The sequence below is a fragment of the Rattus norvegicus genome, chromosome 18 (assembly GCF_021556685.1).
Source record: "Rattus norvegicus strain SHRSP/BbbUtx chromosome 18, alternate assembly SHRSP_T2T, whole genome shotgun sequence".
Classification (NCBI taxonomy): Eukaryota; Metazoa; Chordata; class Mammalia; order Rodentia; family Muridae; genus Rattus; species Rattus norvegicus.
In genome coordinates this window covers 59304703-59326521 of record NC_141551.1, presented here as the reverse complement: position 1 = coordinate 59326521, position 21819 = coordinate 59304703, and the positions used below count along the sequence as shown (strand labels likewise).

The 21819-nt window shown below is 39.9% G+C and overlaps 1 protein-coding gene across 2 annotated transcripts in view; it reads right to left on the bottom strand.

The window, feature by feature from the left end:
• The window catches only part of Wdr7 (WD repeat domain 7), a 282598-nt gene that overhangs the window by 167709 nt on the left and 93070 nt on the right, over positions 1–21819 (bottom strand). The window contains 3 exon segments of one of the 2 annotated variants that reach the window (NM_023975.2): positions 15216–15339; positions 17447–17565; positions 19937–20029. In NM_023975.2, the coding sequence (NP_076465.1) occupies positions 15216–15339; positions 17447–17565; positions 19937–20029 (336 nt within the window). 2 annotated transcript variants of the gene reach the window in all.

The following is a 21819-nucleotide window of genomic DNA, read 5'->3' as shown; positions in this document are numbered from 1 at the left end:
TCTACATATGATAAAGATTTCACTGACTCTACACTAGCTCTCTTTCCTCTACACTTTTAGTATAAGTACATACATGGACATGGCATATGTATAATACAGAAAATCATTTGTTAGAGCAAGACGGTATTGGCGAATAAAGCATCAAGAGATGGGGATGGTTCTACAAAGGCGACAAGAGGTGAAAACAGCAAGTAGATTTCACTGCACAGGAAATGCAGCATTTCTGAGTCCATGAGACAGTTCTGTGAGAATGTAAAGATGCCTGTCACCAAGTCTAACAATCTGAACTCACTCAGCAGAAGAATCACCTCCTGAAAGTTGTTCTCTCATCTCCACACCTAACTCCTCAGCCCTAAAGATGGAGTTCAATCATGTTTTAAGCCATTAGGAATGCGTGTGAATTAAGAACCATCATCATCCTCTTCCACACCCCGTCTTTAAGCTGGATGTTCTTCAGTCTCAGAACATTTCGAAAGCAAGTCTCATCAACGTTTCCCCATAAGCATAACGTCCTTCACATGACTGTAAGAGACCATGCTCCAGGCTTGCCATGGCCTGTGGGGCACGCTTTTAAAGCAAGCATTAAAAATACGTAATGGTGGTTGTTTCCATCCCTAAATCAAGCAAAGAAAATCTTTGTAAGTGATAGAAAGTTTTATGGAATAAACAGAAAACATGTACAGGAAAATTACAAAAACACTAAGTACTGTTACAGACGACTGGACTGGCATTTAACAGGCTGAAAGAAACCAGATCAATCTCAATCTTGTTGGGGTCAATTAGGGTGTTCAAACGAAAAGATTTTTTTTTCCTTATGCTTGTGTGCTAAAAGTGTTAAAAATAATAACAAAGTCTGCAAATGCCACGTACAATGAATCCTTTAAAATATATAGTCATATCAAAATATGCTTAATAAATACAGTAAGGGCAGTTAAAACAGCAAAACAAGATCACTAGAGAACAGCAAAGAACAAAATACTATATAAAAAAGCAGGGGGGAGAAGGAGGGGGAAGAAAAGGTATTAAGGTAGTTGGAGAACTTTAATCCCACAATATGCAAATAATACTAGAGCAAAGAACCACCATTAGCTATTAGATATTAGATCACAGCAAAAATCATGGCAGCAGGCATGGTGCTGGAGAACAAGCTGACAGCCTTATCCACAAGTAGGAGGCAGACAAAGATAAGTAACTGAGAATAGTGTTAGCTTTTGAAAGCTCACAGCCCACTCCCAAAGACACACCTCCTCCCAAGGCCATACCTCTTAACCCTTCCAAAACAGTTCCACTAAACCAAAGACCAAGTATTCAAAGGAGCCTACAGGGGGTCCATTCTCATTCAAACTACTACAGAATTGATATTTAAAACCTCACTGGAACACTTGCTTTAGTAGAAAAACCTGTTCCAGTGTTCACGGGAATGTTTTATAAAGTACTTTATTTCCATTAGCATTATAAATTTTTGTCTTCAGCAAATCAGCAAGAGAATGATGACTCAAATCAATACTCTCTTCTTTGTAGTGAGTGATATTAGGTCATTTATTATCACACAGGCCACTAGAGCCTCGGCTAAAGATATTACCAGGCATTTCCATTTAAACATCACTTTAAAAAAAGAATGTATCAAAGGTTGAGTGGGCAGCTCTCCTTTATAAAACAGTCTTCACAGGCTTAAGTGCTTCCAAGCTAAAAGTGCACAAATATCTCAAAGGAAGCCAGGTTCGCCTCCTAGTTGTTTGAGCATAAACTGCACATCAAGGAGAAACTTTGTTCCATTCATCGAAAGGAGAGGTCCTACAAGTAGCTCTGCAGAAGAACCCAAATGGGGTGAGCTAGAGAGAGGCAGGTAAGGAGGCCTAGACTAGGAGGTACCACACTTCCTAACTGCTCTCCAGGGAACAGATGGTGAGCTTTCTTACCCTTCACTCTGCCCTTTGTTCCACACTGTGGAACACAGCTAAGGGCTCCTTCAGTGCTCAGTAGCAGACTGTCCTCTGATGCCAGTGTGGAAGTGCTGATCCTCAGAGGGAAGCCATGCACTCACTCAGCTAACACTGAGAGCTCCCAGCCCACGGTACATGATTACACGGGTTCCTTTTTATAACTTAAACCAGGTCTGAACAGCCAACCTCCACAAAATATGCGTTCGTTGTTAACCGGCCATTTTACTAGCTCCCAAGACTATTGAATACATAAAAGGAAAAATCACAGAAATATTGAAAAATGCCTCAAAAATGTCAAAGGGATTTTCTTTTAAGTAGCTATATATTTAAGTAGAAATTCCATTAGGTTTGTGGCCAAATACAGATAAGCAGAATCATTTATTGTTGTTAAATAGATTATCATTCTAGGGTGTTTAAAGTTAAGCCCAACTCCCCTGATATTCTAGGTGAAAAACGAGGAAAAAATACCTAATTTCCACTGAAACACTGTAAGCAGATATGGTATATACTGTACTCTGAATAAATATAGTTCATCTGCAGATAAAGCCTTTCTGCCTCCCAGTACACAGAAGGGGTTAAACACACAGCACTCAGTATAAGATGAATACCATCTCTTCAGACAGTTCTGAAAGAGCCACATCTTTTAATCCCAATGACTTATAAAGCAGTAAGAGTAGTATATTCTCACTTAAAAATAAGACAATGCCCAGAAAGCCACAAAGCCCCCAAAGAGGTGATCTGGGCAGACAGAGTGAGGGCAGCATGACGCAGGGGTGGCGCTAACTCTAAGTCTCTGTCACGTAGCTTTCCAATAGAGCATCTTTCCTTACTCAATGTGTGACCACAGTGAGCTTCATTACCTGGCTGCCCTACCCCTACGGCAGTACAAACAGCAAAATCAGAAATTAGAAAGAAGCCATCAGGAGAAAAATAAAACAACTCAATAACAATAAAAATCCGTCACAATTGCTAAACAATAAAAAGACAGAGAAGGAAAAATTGTAAGAAATATAACTTGAAATGCAAGAGGCATTCCGTATGCCCATCTAAGATGTTCTCAATCGAGGGGTTGTTTATGACCGTAAGCAAATAGTAGTCATGCCACAGCGTGGCCTGAAATGGCAGCCTCTGCTTAGAGTTAATGTTTTTAAAATGGGAGAGTTTTATAAACCAAAAATAGAATTATAAAACTACTGTGAGCATCTATTCAGTAATTTAAAAACTTCTTAGTATGGAGAAGTCCTTCCCCAAACATGGTTATCTCAGAAAGTCCCAAACTTGCAAGACAAATGTAAATAAATATAAAAGAGAAAGTAGGAAGGGTGGCAAGGAAGGCTATCTAGTTCCGGCCTAAAAGCAGGGGCCAGATTCAATTAAATCATGTGTCAACCCCTTTCTAGTCTCTCCCACCTTCTTCCCACAATAAATCCTGGCACTAGCAGCCTTGAGAGCACACTAACCTCCGGGATATTACACTTTCCACATAGCTGAAACACACATCACCGTCTGATCTGCATGTGTGGTTGGTCCATCCATATTTGTATTCAGAGTCACCACTACTTTATAAACATCTGAAGTGATATTTCAATTCCAGGTTAAAAACAGGTATGATAGTATGGCCTACTGGAAGTCAAACCCAAAACATTCACTGAACAAAGAAATTCTATTGTTTCCAAGGTTGAGTAAGAGAGGAGCCCGACCTGTCAACCCAACATAAAAGGAAGGGACTCGGAGAAAGGAACAAAGGGTCAAGCTGTCTGATGACATCGGGATGTCATCAATGTGTTACACATTTTCTACCAATATCTGAGAAGACAAATTTATAAATTAATACTACGCTGATGAGCACTGTATAAGATCACAGCACACACCAGAGGAGAGAGTTTTAGTTTATATAGTGAGAGTGAGGTCTATGTGGCCAACCTTTCTGAAGCTGGAAAAGATGAGCAGGGTGAGCAAGCAGAACACAATGTACGAGAAACAATTACGCCTGTGACCCAGCGCCCCACAAGGTCAATCTCTATTGGAGGCCAAAGGAAATGGGAACCGTCAGCATTTACTTCAGGGAAGTCACTGACTGGAAGGAAGGGTAAACGCAGGCATATTTCATAAACCGGCAGGTGCCTGACCCCATAAAAAAGTCAATTATCAAAATGCTACATGTACAACATCAAATGTAAGACATATATGAAAGGAGGCTCTGGGAAACATCTTCAAAATAAATCTCGGGCAACGCTTATCTTTATCTACATTGTAATTCAATGGCTTCGAAAATAACATTAATCCCTATTTAGTAAAAGTACTAGAATTCTATAAAAATGTGAATCACATTTCTGATGACTCAGAAAAGATGTACGACATGTCCACATGTTGCAGAATATATGCAGTGCTAACATTAGAGTAGGGATCACCACACAGCGATCATTAAATTTTCCTGCCAGGAAGTTGATAGCAAAAGATCACTTTTCTTTCTCTCTTTCTTTCTTTCTTTCTTTCTTTCTTTCTTTCTTTCTTTCTTTCTTTTTTCTTTCTTTCTGTCTCTCTTTCTCTCTCTCTCTTTCTTCCTTCCTTCCTTTTTTTTTTATATTTACAAAGGATGGAACCATGATTGCTGACTGGTTCAAGACAAAAGTCCATCACCTGAAGCCTAAGTCACGTGGTGCCATTCAATAACTGTGGCCTCTGAAGTCTTAGGGAAATGTGTGGCTGTCAGTTAAGGCAGACTGGCGTTGCTTTTTCCTCCCTCCTGACTGCTAGTCTACCATCAGAATCCCTGGGAGAGAGACATTTACATGAACTCTCAGGCAGTAAGACAAGAAAAGCCAAGCTACCCAAACAGGCACCGGGATGGGAAGGGCTACGCAGCCCGTGCTCGCCCTGTGGCATCACTGGTCTCAAGACTCCGAGGAAGCATCTGGCCTTGGCCTATACGCTCCTTTCTTCCACACAAACCCATAAAAAGCTTTTTATCGGTCTCTTGTCCACCATACGTACATAAAATATGGGGGATTAGTGACGTGGAAGGCTGGCATCATTCTACCTGCAGTCCCTCCCCTTCCTGACTGCACTTGGAAGAAGCTGCTCCCTATACAAGCTCTGGTCCTGATGTCAAAGCTAAAGACGTTATCTCTCACAGGCCGAGGTCTTCCCTGAGAATTTTTTAATTAATCAAAAAAAAAAGTCTGAGTATAACTCAGGCACTTCCTGAATATGTAATTACTGCATATCTTTAATTCTCAGAATGGTTAATTATAAGACTATTGATGGTAATTGGTGTACTTTCTAAGAGTCTCACGCCAGAAATAGGTGGCATTGGTCAAACAGTGCTTTAAAACTGGCAGTGAGGAGACACCGCCGGAACCTGAAGGAAACAGACCGGATAAACAGTTCTCTGCACCCAAATCCCGTGGGAGGGAGAGCTGAACCTTCAGAGAGGCGGACACGCCTGGGAAACCAGAAGAGACTGCACTCTGTGCACATCCAGACGCCAGAGGAAAACACCAAACGTCATCTGGAACCCCGGTGCACGGAGGCTCCCTGAAAGAGCGGCGCAGATCTTCCCGGTTGCTGCCGCCGCGGAGAGGACTTAGGCAGTACCCCACGAGCAAACTTGAGCCTTGGAACCACAGGTAGGACCAACTTTTCCCCTGCAAGAAACCTGCCTGGTGAACTCAAGACACAGGCCCACAGGAACAGCTGAAGACCTGTAGAGAGGAAAAACTACACGCCCGAGAGCAGAACACTCTGTCCCCATAACTGGCTGAAAGAAAACAGGAAAACAGGTCTACAGCACTCCTGACACACAGGCTTATAGGACAGTCTAGCCACTGTCAGAAATAGCAGAACAAAGTAACACTAGAGATAATCTGATGGCGAGAGGCAAGCGCAGGAACCCAAGCAACAGAAACCAAGACTACATGGCATCATCGGAGCCCAATTCTCCCACCAAAGCAAACACGGAATATCCAAACACACCAGAAAAGCAAGATCTAGTTTCAAAATCATATTTGATCATGATGCTGGAGGACTTCAAGAAAGACGTGAAGAACTCCCTTAGAGAACAAGTAGAAGCCTACAGAGAGGAATCGCAAAAATCCCTGAAAGAATTCCAGGAAAACACAATCAAACAGTTGAAGGAATTAAAAATGGAAATAGAAGCAATCAAGAAAGAACACATGGAAACAACCCTGGACATAGAAAATCAAAAGAAAAGACAAGGAGCTGTAGATACAAGCTTCACCAACAGAATACAAGAGATGGAAGAGAGAGTCTCGGGAGCAGAAGATTCCATAGAAATCATTGGCTCAACTGTCAAAGATAATGTAAAGCAGAAAAAGCTACTGGTCCAAAACATACCGGAAATCCAGGACTCAATGAGAAGATCAAACCTAAGGATAATAGGGATAGAAGAGAGTGAAGACTCCCAGCTCAAAGGACCAGTAAATATCTTCAACAAAATCATAGAAGAAAACTTCCCTAACCTAAAAAAAGAGATACCCATAGGCATACAAGAAGCCTACAGAACTCCAAATAGATTGGACCAGAAAAGAAACACCTCCCGTCACATAATAGTCAAAACACCAAACGCACAAAATAAAGAAAGAATATTAAAAGCAGTAAGGGAAAAAGGTCAAGTAACATATAAAGGCAGACCTATCAGAATCACACCAGACTTTTCGCCAGAAACTATGAAGGCCAGAAGATCCTGGACAGATGTCATACAGACCCTAAGAGAACACAAATGCCAGCCCAGGTTACTGTATCCTGCAAAACTCTCAATTAACATAGATGGAGAAACCAAGATATTCCATGACAAAACCAAATTTACACAATATCTTTCTACAAATCCAGCACTACAAAGGATAATAAAGGGTAAAGCCCAACATAAGGAGGCAAGCTATACCCTAGAAGAAGCAAGAAACTAATCATCTTGTCAACAAAACAAAGAGAAGAAAAGCACACAAACATAACCTCACATCCAAATATGAATATAACAGGAAGCAATAATCACTATTCCTTAATATCTCTCAACATCAATGGCCTCAACTCCCCAATAAAAAGACATAGATTAACAAACTGGATACGCAATGAGGACCCTGCATTCTGCTGCCTACAGGAAACACACCTCAGAGACAAAGACAGACACTACCTCAGAGTGAAAGGCTGGAAAACAACTTTCCAAGCAAATGGTCAGAAGAAGCAAGCTGGAGTAGCCATTCTAATATCAAATAAAATCAATTTTCAATTAAAAGTCATCAAAAAAGATAAGGAAGGACACTTTATATTCATCAAAGGAAAAATCCACCAAGATGAACTCTCAATCCTCATCTTCGGTTGGTTTATATACAAGTGTGCAATTTCTAGGCTTGAAAGTAAAATGATGCTATCTGGTGCTGGATAGAGGAGCCTTATTTTTTATTATGGCAGCTTGCTATTTTTGTAACATGGTGATTTGGTTGAACACAATAAAGTACAGTAGTAACTGATCTCCCCTTCTTCCTGGATGAGTGAGGAGATGATTAAATGTTGATGTCAGCATCCTTGAGCATACTCAGATGAGCTTCTGCTTCTGTTGAAAAGGATGCTGTGTTTGATTGTGGTCCGAAGCTTTGAAGCACTACTTGGCATCTCCTTCCTTGGAGGTCTCACTGTTTAAACATAACAGATTTGATAGCTTGTTGGTAAGGTGAGGTCCAGCTTGTCTCCACTAGGTCATCTTCATGTGAATCCGGTGGTTATACGGTTTTGTTCTAGGGATATTTCATTTTTTTAATAACGGTTTTAGCTGACATTCATGGAGAGAATGAATCCTTAGAACTGTGCCACTAGTGAAAGGAAATCCTGTCTAGAGTATGTTTCTTTACAAAGCTGTGTCACACTATCCTTTGGGCCCTCTGCTGGAAAAGTAGAATCAAGTCTCAAATAATGCCTTTTAAATTGTATCCTCTAGTATTATAGATGTAGGACAGTACTGTATCATACCTCTGTGGATGTAAAATAGCTTGTACCTGCTTTATGATACGTAGTAGTGACCGTGCTTTATCAGAGCTGTTTTTAATGATGTTGCTCAGAATGTTTTCTTTCCAGATGATGATTGAGAAGCTAATCTAAAAAAAAAAAAAAAAAATGGTGCCAGGTACCACAAGAGTAACAGAACTGTGCTGTTTTCTCGGGTTTTGTTTTTTTACTTTTTTTTTTTTTAATGGAGTGTGCTGGATGTCTCTACAGTTTTGTTCAGATGACCGCAGAACCTGGAAAAGCTGTTGCTGCTGTTAATGCATAACACACTGCTATTATTGGTCTTTTTATATAAATATAAATATATATATATACAGATATATAATTTGAATTTTTTGAAACTTTAGCTGTGCTGTCAACTTTGGAAAAAAGTATCCCCGTTTACTGTGTTGAGTTGGCACTGTACAGAAATTAACAGCCATATTGGTCTAGAAATGTTGAACTTAAGTTTTTTCCATTTGTACAGGGGTAACACACTGTATTAAATATGTAAGGTCTTATCTACGTGGGTTTGATTACAAAAACTAATAAAGTATTCTCTAAATTTAACAAAAAAAAAAAAAAAACTGGCAGTGATGGTTGGCTCCACAAGCCCCAGGACGATGGCGGGAGAGCCTTCACTGCAAGCAGGTGGACAGCAGGTGTGGGCAGGCCAGCAGCTGCTCCCTAACCTCCTGGTCCCTGGGGACAGCAGATCTGTCCGACAGCCGTCTGTGCTCACTCCTCATCTGTTAAATGCTTTCTGCCCCTTTAATACGTTCAGAATCCCTGCCCCTTTAGTTTGACTCTCTTTTATTAAAACAGAAAGCTTCCAATAAAAGAAAGTGCGACTGATTCTACACCCAGTTGGCATTACAGCCAGTTGATTAACACATTAGATCAAAAGTTGATAATAGGGGATGTTTTAGAAGAATGTATGCCTGTTTTTTTTTCCTTGCACGGACACACAAAATTACAGAAGATACAATTCAAATTTTTTATCATCTTGGTTTTTAAAAATTATTTTATTTATTTATATTCCAGTCGTTACCCTGCCTCCACAGTTCCTCATCCCATTCCTCCTCCCCCTTGCCTCCAAGAGGGTGCTCTCCTGCTTCCCTGGGGCCTCAAATCTCCCCAGGATTAAGCACATCTTCTCCCATGGAAGCCAGACCAGGCTGACCTTGGTTACATATACGCCAGGGGCTTCGGACTAGCCTGTGTATGCTTATGGTTGGTGGCTCAGTCTCGGGGAGCTCCCTGGGGTCTGGGTTAGTTGAGATTGTTGGTCATCCTATAGGGTCACTCTCCCTTCCAGCTTCTTCAGTCCTTCTCCTAATTCAACCACAGGGGTCCCTGACTTCAGTCCAACGGTTGGGCGTAAGAATCTGCATCTGACTCAGTCAGCTGCTGGTAGGGCCACTCTGGAGGGCAGCCATGCCAAGTACCTGTTCCTTAGCACAACATAATACAGTAGTGTCAGGCCTTGGTGCCCCTCCCCATGAAATGGATCCCAAGTTGGGCTGGTCACTGGACCTCCATTCCTTCAGTCATTTTTCTCAGTTTTGTTCCTGCGGTTCTTTCAGACAGGAACAATTCTGGGTCAGAAATTTTGACTGTGGGTTAATAACCCTGTCCTTACACTTGAAACCCTGTCTATCTACTCGAGGTGGACTCTGAATTCCCTTTCCCCAGTGTTGGGCATTTTGGTTAAGGTCAACCCCAATTTATCCTGGGAGTGTCTCACCTCCCAGGTTTCTAGTATTTTCTAGAGGGCTGGTCCCCAACCTCCCACTCCCCCAGGCTGCTTATTTCCAATCATTCTCTTGGCTCTCTGGGCTTCTCTCCTATCTTCTCCCCCCATATCTGAGCCTGTTCCCCTTTTCCTTCCCTCCCCTGTCATCCACCCAGATGTCTGCCTCCCTCTGCCTCCCATGACTATTTCCTTTCCCCTTCTAAGTGAGATGGTGAAGCCTCCCCACTTGGGCCTTTCTGTATGTTTCACTTCATAGAGTCTATGGGTTGTATCCTAGGTACTTTATACTTTACTTTTTGGCTAATATCTACTTATCAGTGAGCATATACAATGCATGTCCTTTTGAGTCTAAGTTACCTCATTCAGGATGATATTTTCTAGTTCCATCCATTTGTCTGTAAAATTCATGATGTCCTCATTTTTAATAGTTAAATAATATTCCACAGTGCCCATCAAAATCTCAAGTCAATTCTTCACAGAGTTAAAGAGAGCAATTTGCAAATTCATTTGGAATAACAAAAAATCCAGAACAGAGAAACTATCTTCAACAATAAAAGAACTTCTAGGAGAATCACCATCCCTAACCTCCAGCTGTATTACAAAGCAGTAGTGATAAAAACTGTATGGTACTGGTATAGAGAAAGGCAGGTAGATCAGTGGAATAGAATTGAAGATCCAGAAATGAGCCTATACACCTATGGTCACTTGATCTTTGATAAAGGAGCTAAAACCATCTGGTTCAATTGGAGGTCAACATGTAGAAGAATGCAAATTGATCCATTCTTGTCACCTTGTAAAAAGATCAAGTCCAGTGCATCTTGGACCTCCACATAAAACCAGATACACTCAAAGTAATAGAAGAGAGAGTGGGGCTGAGCCTCGAACACATGGGTACAGGTGAAATTTCCTGAACAGAACACCAATGGCTTATCTTCTAAGATCAAGAATCGACAAATGGGATCTCATAAAATTGCAAAGCTTCTGTAAGGCAAAGGACACTCTCAATAGGACAAAATGGCAAGCAACAATTGGGAAAAGATCTTTACCAATTCTACATCTGATAGAAGGCTAATATCCAATATATACAAAGAACTCAAGAAGTTAAACTCCAGAAAATCAAATAACCAATTTTAAAAATGGGGTACATAGCTAAACACAGAATTCTCAACTGAGGAATGCCGAATTGCTGAGAAGCACCTAAAGAAATGCTCAACATCCTTAGTCATCAAGGAAATGTAAAACAAAACAACCATGAGATTCCACCTCACAATAGTCAGAATGGCTAAGATAAAAAAAAAACTAGAAAACAACAGATGCTGGCCTCGCATTGGATGTGGAGAAAGAGGAACACTCCTCCATTGTTGGTGGGATTGCAAGCTGGTACAACCGCTCTGGAAATCAGTCTGGAGGTTCCTCAGAAAATTGGACATAGTACTACCTGAGGACCCAGATTACCACTTCTGGGCATATACCCCTAAAGGTGCTCTAACATATATTAAAGACACATGATTCACTATGTTCATAGAAGCCTTATTTATAATAGTCAGAAGCTGGAAAGAACCCAGATGCTGTCTAACAGAGGAATGGATACAGAAAATGTGATACATTTATACAACGGAATACTACTCAGTTATTAAAAACAATGACTTCATGAAATTCTTAGGCAAATGGATGGAACTAGAAAATATCATCCTTAGTGAGGTAACCCAATCACAAAAGACCTCATACCTGGTATGCACTCACTGATAAGTGGATATTAGCCCAAAGGCTCAGAATACCCAAGATATAATTCACAAACCACATGAAGCTCAAGAAGGAAGACCAAAGTGAGGATGCTTTCGACCTTCTTAGAAAAGTGAACAAAAATACTCACAGAAGGAAATAAGGAGACAACGTGTAGAGTAGACTGAAGGAAATGCCATCCAGAGACTGCCCCACATGTGGGATCCATCCCATATACGGACACCAAACCCAGACACTACTGGGGAAGCCAAGAAGCTCATGCTGAGAAGAGCCTGATATAGCTCTCTCCTGAGAGGCTCTGCCAGAGCCTGACAAATACAGAGGAGGATGCGCGCAGCAAACCATTGAACTGATAACGTGGTACCCAATGAAAGTGTTAGAGAAAGGACTAAGTAGCTGAAGGGGTTTGCAACCCCATAGGAAGAACAACAAAGAACACCCAGGGACTAAACCACCACCCCAAGAGTACACATGGAGGGACCCATAGCTCCAGCTGCTTATGTAGCAGAGGATGGCCTTGTCGGGCATCAATGGGAGACGAGGCCCTTGGTCCTGTTAAGTCTGGATGCTCCAGTGTAGGGGAATGCCAGAGTGGGGAGGTCTGAGAGTGTGGGCGGGTGGGTGAGAGAGCACCCACATAAAAGTGTGTGTGTAGGGGGTGGTGTGATGGGATAGCAGGTTTCTGGAGGGGAACCAGCAAAGGCAATAACAGTTAAAATATAAATTTTAAAAATCCAATAAAAGTAAAAAAACTTAAAAAAGAAAAGAAAAATGAGTTTTAGACTCTAGCAGTCACTTAGGTGTCTGAAGGACCTTCCTTCAGACACTTTTTCAGTGCCCTTAGCCTATTCCCTCAGGGAAAGAAAACGGAACACAGAGAAGGACAACAGTACTGCACTAGGTCACACCGACGGTTACAGTAGAAAGCACAGGCCTGGCGAGTGCCCAGCGAAAGTCTCACTGCTACAGAGAAAGTTTCCAATGATGATGGCCGTCCTTCCTCTGTATGCTTTACCCTCCCGGGCCACACACACCCCCCCTTCACAGCATGTTGACGGCTGCTTGGTGGGATAGTCAGTGGCTCTCCTCAGCCTTCAGCTTAGGGTGTAGTGAAGCCATTCTCTCCTTTCCAGGAGGAAAATACCATGGCATCAGATATAAACAACGGTGGCGTCTCTTTTCCGACCTGGTCCCAAGTACAACTCTGCACTGTGCCTTTTGGTGGTTTTCATAGGTCCTCATACGCAATCACTAATCCGGGCTCCGAGGTGCCGTCACTCCACTTGCCCACTCTTACAGCTGCTTCCCAGACCCCTTTCAGAGACAGCCTGAGTTCATGCTAAGTACGGATGTCTTGAAAATATTTCTCATTGTTTTTTAATTTCTTATAATTCAATTTTCCTCTTAAAAGAATTAATAATGACTTTTTAATGTGCAGTTCCCCTTCAGCCTACTCTAAAAAACCTCATGAAGTTTGTCCTCTAATGTGAAACATGTTAAAATTTATGAGTGTGCATATATATGTATTCTATATATACACACATATTTGTATAAACTCATATAAACTACATTTTGTCTATTTCATACATTTAATATATAAATGAATTTAAAAAGTATTTATTTCTATATATTGATATAATATGTGATATATGGTATATTAAATATAGATATTATGCATATATTATATATACTATTCATATATAATTTATATATTATTTATATCTGCACACACATATATATATAAATATTACTTATACATACATATATGAATGAAGAGAGGGGTGTGCGTGTGTGTGCGTGTGTATGTGTGTATGTGTGTGTGTGCATTTGTGTGTGTATATATGGGGTGCCACTATTTTGAGGGCAGTCATGTTTTCTCACTAAACATGTCGCTCACTGATCTGGTTGGGGCACAGGGATTCTCCTATGTCTGCTGCTCCAGGACAAGGAGATCTACCTGAGCCATCTCCACAGACCTCTGAAGACATTTTGTACAGCGAGTTATGACACAGCTCATCCTTAGATGACCTTTCTAGGGTGATGCTCACATGGGGAACTGGGGGAGTGTGTCACATTGTCTGTACACATATTCACAAGGTCGACGGGTCTCACCCCACCTTTCTTTTCTTTCTTTCTTAATGGTATGTTCTGAAAACTTATTTTAATTTTTTATTTATTTGTAAATCTATTTTTATTTTATTTTGCAGTGCTGAAGATCAAAACAGGTAAGCATTCTACCACTAAAGTCACCACCAGCTATAAAAATTTTTATGTTAAAATTGTCAAAAGGATTTCAAGGCTAACATACTGAATAAAGTGGACACGTGTTAGAGGTCCTAAGTTGTTTCTCTTTGGGGAAGGAGAGTTTATTAGTCTATGGTTTCAGGGATGCCAATCAGTGCTGGCAAGGAGAGCACGGGGGAGCGGAGCACTTCACATCATGGCAAAGAGGCAGCAAAAGACAAAAAGCTGAGACTCTGCTGAGTGCGTAGGTTTGGTGTTGTTGCTGTTGTGATTATTGTCCGTATTATTACTTTTTAGTTTTTTTATTTAAAGGTTTTAGAAATTCACTCAACAAATATCTTGTACACAAATAGAAAAAAGTTTTAATTATGTCATGTCATGTAAAAATGTGACCACCCTTTGCTCAACTTTTATTTACTAAGCAAATCAATAGTGCTTACTGTAAGCTAGGTACCAGCCTGAACACTTAGCAAGGGTCAACTCGTTCCACTGCATACGACTCTACAAAGCCTCCCATTCACTTTTAACTGAAACGATGGACACTCATAAAGCCTCGGTAAAGTCCCCGAAGTCACACGCCTAATGACATCTGAGGGGGAGCACAGCTGGCCTGTCCTCAAGTCCACTCTAGCCATTACAGACTTCCCGCAATCGTACTCTTATTTGCTCCTAGAACGGCACACGTGCTGCTGTCACCACACAAGACAGATATGATGCAGGTAAGCGCTCCTCTACATGAAGAACTGACAGTGGACAAAGTCTGTTTAAAGTCCAGTGTTCGTTATGTAAAATGCAAGCCCATTTAATGTTTTTAATTTTAATCAAGACTTTATGTTAAAAACTGAAAGTATCTTACTAACATAAATCAAAATACAGTTTTAATTATTAACCTCTTTGTTTTTAGAGAAACGAAGACTTAAATAAACTTAGGACAAATATTTTTATCAGAGAGAAAAATATGATGGTGCCAAGTATAACCTTTTCCCAAAGCATACTTAACCTAACATCATGAGTACAAAAATTATAATTTTCACAAAGTTCCCAAAAATACAATAATTTTTCTAATTTGTTTAAAACATACTCATTCCACAGACTCATCAGACACAGCTCCTCCCAATCTTCTCTCTGCCCATTGCACACAGGTGTAATTTCACTAGAGCCTTGCCTTTCAGGTTTTCATGTAATCTTAGCTTGCGAGAAGTCGCTATGCATACCACAAAATCAGTCTGGAACATGTGGGACCCAGAAGTCCAAAGAAACAACAGGGAGAGGAAAAGTCAGGGTTAAACGGGATTGGGATATGTTTTCTTATTGGGAATTAATTTCATAAAGTCAGATCATTAGTGAATGTTTTAGTATTTGTTTTATCTTGTTCCTTTTAACTGCCATATTCTACACTACCAAACTTCAAATAGAGAAGACCAGATTTAGGACGTCTTCTCGCCTGCGTTCACTTCATGAAGCATCAACACTTGCCAGTCTGGCACTCTTTCTACAGAGCCCTCCCAAGGCTTTCAGAAAAGCACTCTTACGTGATATGACATGGTCCATGTACTGAGGTAAGTAAGGAGCCCAGGTATCAATAGTCTCCTTCCGTCCTGCCTGCTCAATTCTTCTCAGCTCTGCTAGAAGAAGGGCCTGTGCAGCCTCTCTCACCTAACAAAATCACAAAAACAATGAAAGAAAAGAAACACATTGTAAAGTGATGTCCACAAACCAGAAAATTCATATGATATAAAATTAGAAAACACAGAAATTTCTTATTTATATAAGACTATTAATCCAATAATGAAGTAAGTAGTTATGGAACAATTAAATGCTAGCATCCTACACCTGATCAAAGATGCTTTCATTCAAAATATTTTTAAGCCAACAGATAGACATTAAAGATACTTTCATTCAAAAATATTTTAAGCTAATGGATAGACATTTAATTAGCTTTATGCTTAAAACTTGATTTTCTAAACCATTCTTATTATACAGCACTTCCAATTATTAAATTTCCATGTAAGTATTATTGTTAAAAATCAATGTTAGGAGGATTAAATTGTTTTTCCTTATGCCCAATAGAAACTTAACCTAATTTAGTGAATTCCTTATATATTACAATTCTGCTTGGAACTAGGGGAAGGGAATCAGGGCAGGCAAATAAATATGTTAAAGCCATTCACTGGATAATAATGTTTGAGTCAACAGGCCAGAGAGATGACAGAGGTCTCCAAAAAATTATTTCTTGATTTGAGATTTACATTTCACCAAGCCTTTTAATATTTGTTATCTACTTTATCTCATCAACATTGCCTCAAGCATCGATCCTTCATACAATCAAATAGGTATAAATCCACATGATTCCCATAGACCTAGACACAAACAAAATGGGCAAATACATTCCTACATAGCCTCTCTCAGTTTTATTGAGGGAATCATTTTTCAAAATCCTATCAATTTTTCTTCCAATTGGTCATGCAACTTTTTATTTTGCAATTTAATTTTAGTTATGTTTAGTGGAAACTCCACAGGCATGAGCCCAAAGAAGCTAGTCTAATTTTTTTTTTTTTTTTGGTTCTTTTTTTCGGAGCTGGGGACCGAACCCAGGGCCTTGCGCTTCCTAGGCAAGTGCTCTACCACTGAGCTAAATCCCCAACCCGAAGCTAGTCTAATTTTAAGCAAAGCACCGATCAATTTATTCAATTAACTATTTAAGACTGAAGGGATAACTAAGGTTCATCTAACAAGGAGTTTGAGTAAAACCTTCTTTGTAAGTACTGTCTTTGAAAGTAAGTGAAAAGATTACTCAGTGCAAATCCACATCTATGCAAACTTTAGTATGCTCCAGTTCTGCTTGGAGCTGAGTCAACAGAAGCCGGAGCAGGCAATTCTCTTACAGGGTTATGATGTTTCATTCAACAGTAGGCCAGACATACAGAGGTCCTATCAAATTCTTTCTCAATAACATCATGGTCAGTTAGCAAGTGTACATTTGTATAATCCATGATGTTCATGCACAACTTACCCTAGCAACGCGTGTGTTCTCATTAGAATTACATTATTTTTTTAAATTTTTTTATTTATTTTATGCATATGAGTACACTGCAGCTGTCTTCAGACACACCAGAAGATGGCATGAGATCTTATTACAGATGGTTGTGAGCCACCATGTGGATGCTGGGATTTGAACTCAGGACCTCTGGAAGAGCAGTCAGTGCCCTTAACCATTGAGCCATCTCTCCAGCCTAGAATTACATTATTATCTCAACCTTACAAATTATCTACAAATAGAACAAGCAAAGTATCCAGGGTTACCAAGCAAATACTAGTTGGCACCAGCATTAAGATCAGCTCTATTATAATTGGAAGACTGTCCTGTTTTACTATAACATAGGACCTTCAATCTGGTCTCTGACTGCTCTCTTGGAAATCTAATATAAGGGATTGTACCAGATAATCAATCATGGGGGAAGTGTCATATGTCTTTGCATGCGAATGCATGATCTCTACAGCAACCAACACTTAAGAAATAACTATACAAAGTTTGTGAAAGTTTTAATAAAATAATGAATTTTTAGGAAGTAAATAAACAAACTAGGACATTTACTGTTTACTATAGAAACAAAGGAAGAGGATGGGGAAATCTTGAATCCCTATTTTCTGTAATGTAATGAGTAAATGTTAAAGGCACAGGGGATAAAAGTTACTTTTGCCTAGAATTCACATTGCAGTGAGTTTGTGAAATAGTCGTGTCTTCCTTGTCACTCAACATTACCTCCAAGCACCGATCTTGCCATCTTCGAGCTAGCATCTCCAGAAGAGGAGGCCTGAATTTACCCAGCCCCAGCAGGTCCGGCAGCATGACACAGTGCATGGCAGCTAGTTGGCTCCATCCTACAGAGGTGACATGGGACGGTGACATAGGACAGTGCGTTAGACATCTCGGTATTCTACAGGAAAGGGGAGGTTATCTATGTACACTTATCAAAAACAAAAAGGGAAGATCTGTAGGCTATAAATAATTTTAGTTTAATATTATTATATACGAAATGACATAAAACATTTTTCAATCATTTCTGTAAGACATGAAGTTTATAAAAACCAATAGAAAATAATTGCCCACACAGTTTTGCCAATTCCCAAAGGAAACACATTTCTAAAAAGACTTTCTAAAATAAAGATATTAGAAGATGGGGAAGAATGGAATAAACATGTGTGAGAGCTGTCCATGTGAACTTGTTGCCATATAAAAGGCCATTCACACAGACATCAACACTTCAATGATCTGCGTGCAGCCAACATCCCGGTCAAAGGAGCTGTCTTCCCTTTTTGTCAGGGGCTTGAATTAAGATAGTTACAATCACGTCTCTTACTACAAGAATCAGAAACTTGATCACAATCGAAGCTCAGATAACATAATGCCAATTTTAGTGAAGACTGCACAAAATTAAAAACTGGACAATCCAAAATTTATAGTCTTAACCATCACTGATTCCAACTGAAAGAAAATCAATTTATTTTTTCCAAATTTCTGATTCTTGATTTGAAATCTAATTATGAGAGGACAGACTACCATTCTGCTAGTATACAGACTTTATGAGTTATATCACCTTTATAAGTGTGCAAAACTGTATATTATACATTATAAATACAAATTCAATGAATGTTCATCTTCTCAAATTATGTATGAGGCCATTACTAGCTCAGTGCATTGTGCCATTTTCTCCCAAGGATAACATCGAGAGACGAATAATCAGGAATGGATGAAAAAGCATTTGTTAGCATTCATAATGTATTATCCATGAGCATAGAACTTTATCAGTTCTGTGTTTTAAAGGCATTAAAACTTCTAAAGTCTTCTAAATTAATAACAAAACACTATGATACATTATAAAGTGATCTCTTAAATTATTAAAGAGACAAGTCATCTACTTAAAAACTCATCCATTCAGTAAGAAATTCTCATCAATTGATAACAAATATGTAGTTGCATCAATAAAGGTGATGGACATATATTTCATTTTGAAATGTACATCACATGGATATATCCACATACACATATATGGATATATACATATTATCCACATACACATATATGGATACATACATAACCTACTCACATGAATAATCTCTCTGCTAGTGTCAATGCCTCGCCAGCAGGCTTACTGAACTGCTTATCCACTAAGCTTTCACACATCATAATCCTTACCAAAGCTTTGCAGTGCAGCATAAATTAACAAATACCTATTTTAAAAATAGCTCAACAAATGTTATTCTAATTACTTCACTCTGGCCTTCACACAAAGCTGCAGCACAGTCCTCTGATTGGGAAATGAAACAAACAACACACTCTCTTGTTAAATTCCTCTATTTTCTTTCCGGGAGAGTGCTTACTACTTGTAACAGGGGCTGGCTCTGTGCTTCGCTAGCGACCTACCATCCCTCTGCTTGAATGGCCTTGCAATAGTAGGTTTGGGGAGTGTCTAGATTTATGTTTTAGATTTGGTAAAGTTAATCTCTTTATTTTACACACACTGGTAAGGGTGGAGACCGCATGGAGACAGTGGCTGTGCTGTGGGGCTCACGAGCTCTGGTACTTCAGGTACAGACAATGCCAAGAGAGGACTGGGTGGCGAATATCTGAATAGTCCAGTCTCAATTTCACATTCTCCAAATTATTTTCCACTTGTGTAACTACACAAGAAAGATATGCTAGCCCAACAGAAACCAAAGGCTTACATTATAGATTTTTATGCCTCTGCCTGAAACAGAAACAGTAGAAAAGGTGAATTTCTATCAGCTTATATAATCAATCTGAAGACTTCTCAAAGGAGGATGCAAATTAACAGACTCACCTGTCTTTGACTAGAGCATATGGCTGTGTAAAGACTGCCCACTGTCTCTCATACACTAATAGTACATGTATAATAAGTTTATTATCGTTAGTGCCACAAATCAAATGGCAAAGACCACTATGACAACAATTCAACTCCCAACAGACTTCACAACCAAGACTAGCATCTCTGCACTCCTGTGACAGTGCTCTAGAAGACAGCAGACATGTTCTACTCCAAGCAGGGGGACATCACACTTTTTACAATTGGCACTTGGCATTGAGTTCAGCAAATAAGGTTTTGGAATGGGATTCATACAAAATAAAGCAGATGGATGTATAAATCAGATTAAAGATAAAATCCAAGGGTAAGTGTACCAGGCCAAAGCAGAGAGGGAAAGGAAGTGCTCCAATGAGAGGGAGAGAGAGTACCTTCATTCACTAAGAAGCAGGTACGTAAAGCAGGAGAGGCAGAGGCAGAGCCAGAGTGGTCGGCGGCAGACCGAGCAGAGACAGGCGCAGCAGCTTGCAGAGGAAACAAGGAGAAAGAAAGAGCAAAGAATTGAGGTACAGCGGTTTCTGAAAGAAAGCTCAGTATTAGTGAAGAGTGAAGACAAAGTTAGCAAAACATAGTGAACACAGAACTAAAGAACGGTGTTGTAACTGGGAAGGAGCGCTCGGTAGAAAGCACCACAAGGACGGGGTGTCTCTTTGAAGAGGGATCGCAATGCAGTTCAACTTCCGCTGAAAGCCACCATCTTTTTGATATTACAAATCCACAATAGAGCAAATCATGTAAAAAAAACATAACCATGAAACAATGAAAACTACATTAAAAATTACCAGAAATATAACCCAAGTCTTTAAAATATATCACAGAGAAAAATTTTAGGAGGCCTTCATATTTTGATCATATTTTTCTGTTTATTCTCTAATATTATATGTAAACTATTGTTAAATATTTCAAAAGAATATCAATAGCATTTTGATTCCCTACACTCACATAAAAACTCATTATCAAATATAACATAAAGAACAAACACAGTTCATTCCATTTCACTGTTCTTAGAAGAATTTTAATATAGTTTCATTCAGCTTAAAAATATAGGCACTAAAACAATTGTGAATTTTGTAATTCATATCCGGTGAGTAAAGCAAGCCCTTCCCCCACTCAAGAAAGTTGTACAGCCAGGAGAATGCTGCAGCTTAAATTATCACATGAAAAAGCCAGGGGAACCTTATGGCGTACGCATTCTACAACTGGAGGTCAATGTGAAGATTTAGGGGTCACCATTCGACACTTCCTTCCTATGGAAAGATTACCATATGGCCTGCATAAGCATCTTCAAATTAATCCCTCTCCTTTCTTCTGTCACTGAGCGGCAATGGGTTTGGGCTCCAGAGCAGATCAGGCATTGTCTGCAGAACGATGTTTGCTTTTCATGCACTGAAGTCCTTTTGTTATGACTGGGCAGCTGCAGGAAAGCAAGCTTTTTATGATCCTCACGCGAATGCATCATCATGTCACTCAGGCACGTGTGAGGTGACCAGCACAACCGAGAAGTTGTGAACAGGAGGAGAATGGGAACTAGTTTCGTGCCTTCTGCACCCGGGCAAGGTTTAGAGAGAAAACTGCAGAGCTCTCTCATTACGATAGACTCGGGCTTTGTTATAAGGGCATAATTACTTGGTGTTACACTTATGTGTTTAATTGTGTAATACCTAAAAACTCCACTAAATACTAAAAATCATGCCAAATCCTTAATACATTCCACTGAATAATTTCATTTCTCGTCATTGTTTAGTTACGAATTTGGTTTAAGTGACTGAGATTCATCTCTCCGTGTCAGAAGCAGGTGAGGCAGTGCTGACTACAGGACTGCCTGTGTGACTGAAGGTCACACCACCGAAAATGCTGAACACCCTGCTCTGGGGACCCCAACAGCTGAAACTTTTCTGCAGAAAATGTGTTCTTAGACAGTGTCCCATGTCTATACCATGTTCTTGTCACCCTCCCATCCTGCCACCCTCCTTCACTACAGGTCCCTTTCCCACACTCTCTAGAGAACACTGTGTTAATTTTGTTTTTCACCCTAACTCTGTAGGCACACTAGAATGAGAAGATCAGAGAAAAATAAAAAATAGATCTAAGAAAGTTCGGTAGTGACTGGTCACTACCAGCCATGTCAAATAAATGGGATTAAATCATGATGCTTCCTCAATGTATGAATATTCAAAAGAGAAAGCAGGGAGCACAGCTGGCAAAGCTGCTTGAGGATGCACAGGAGGACTTGCCGCTCAACACACGCACAGCT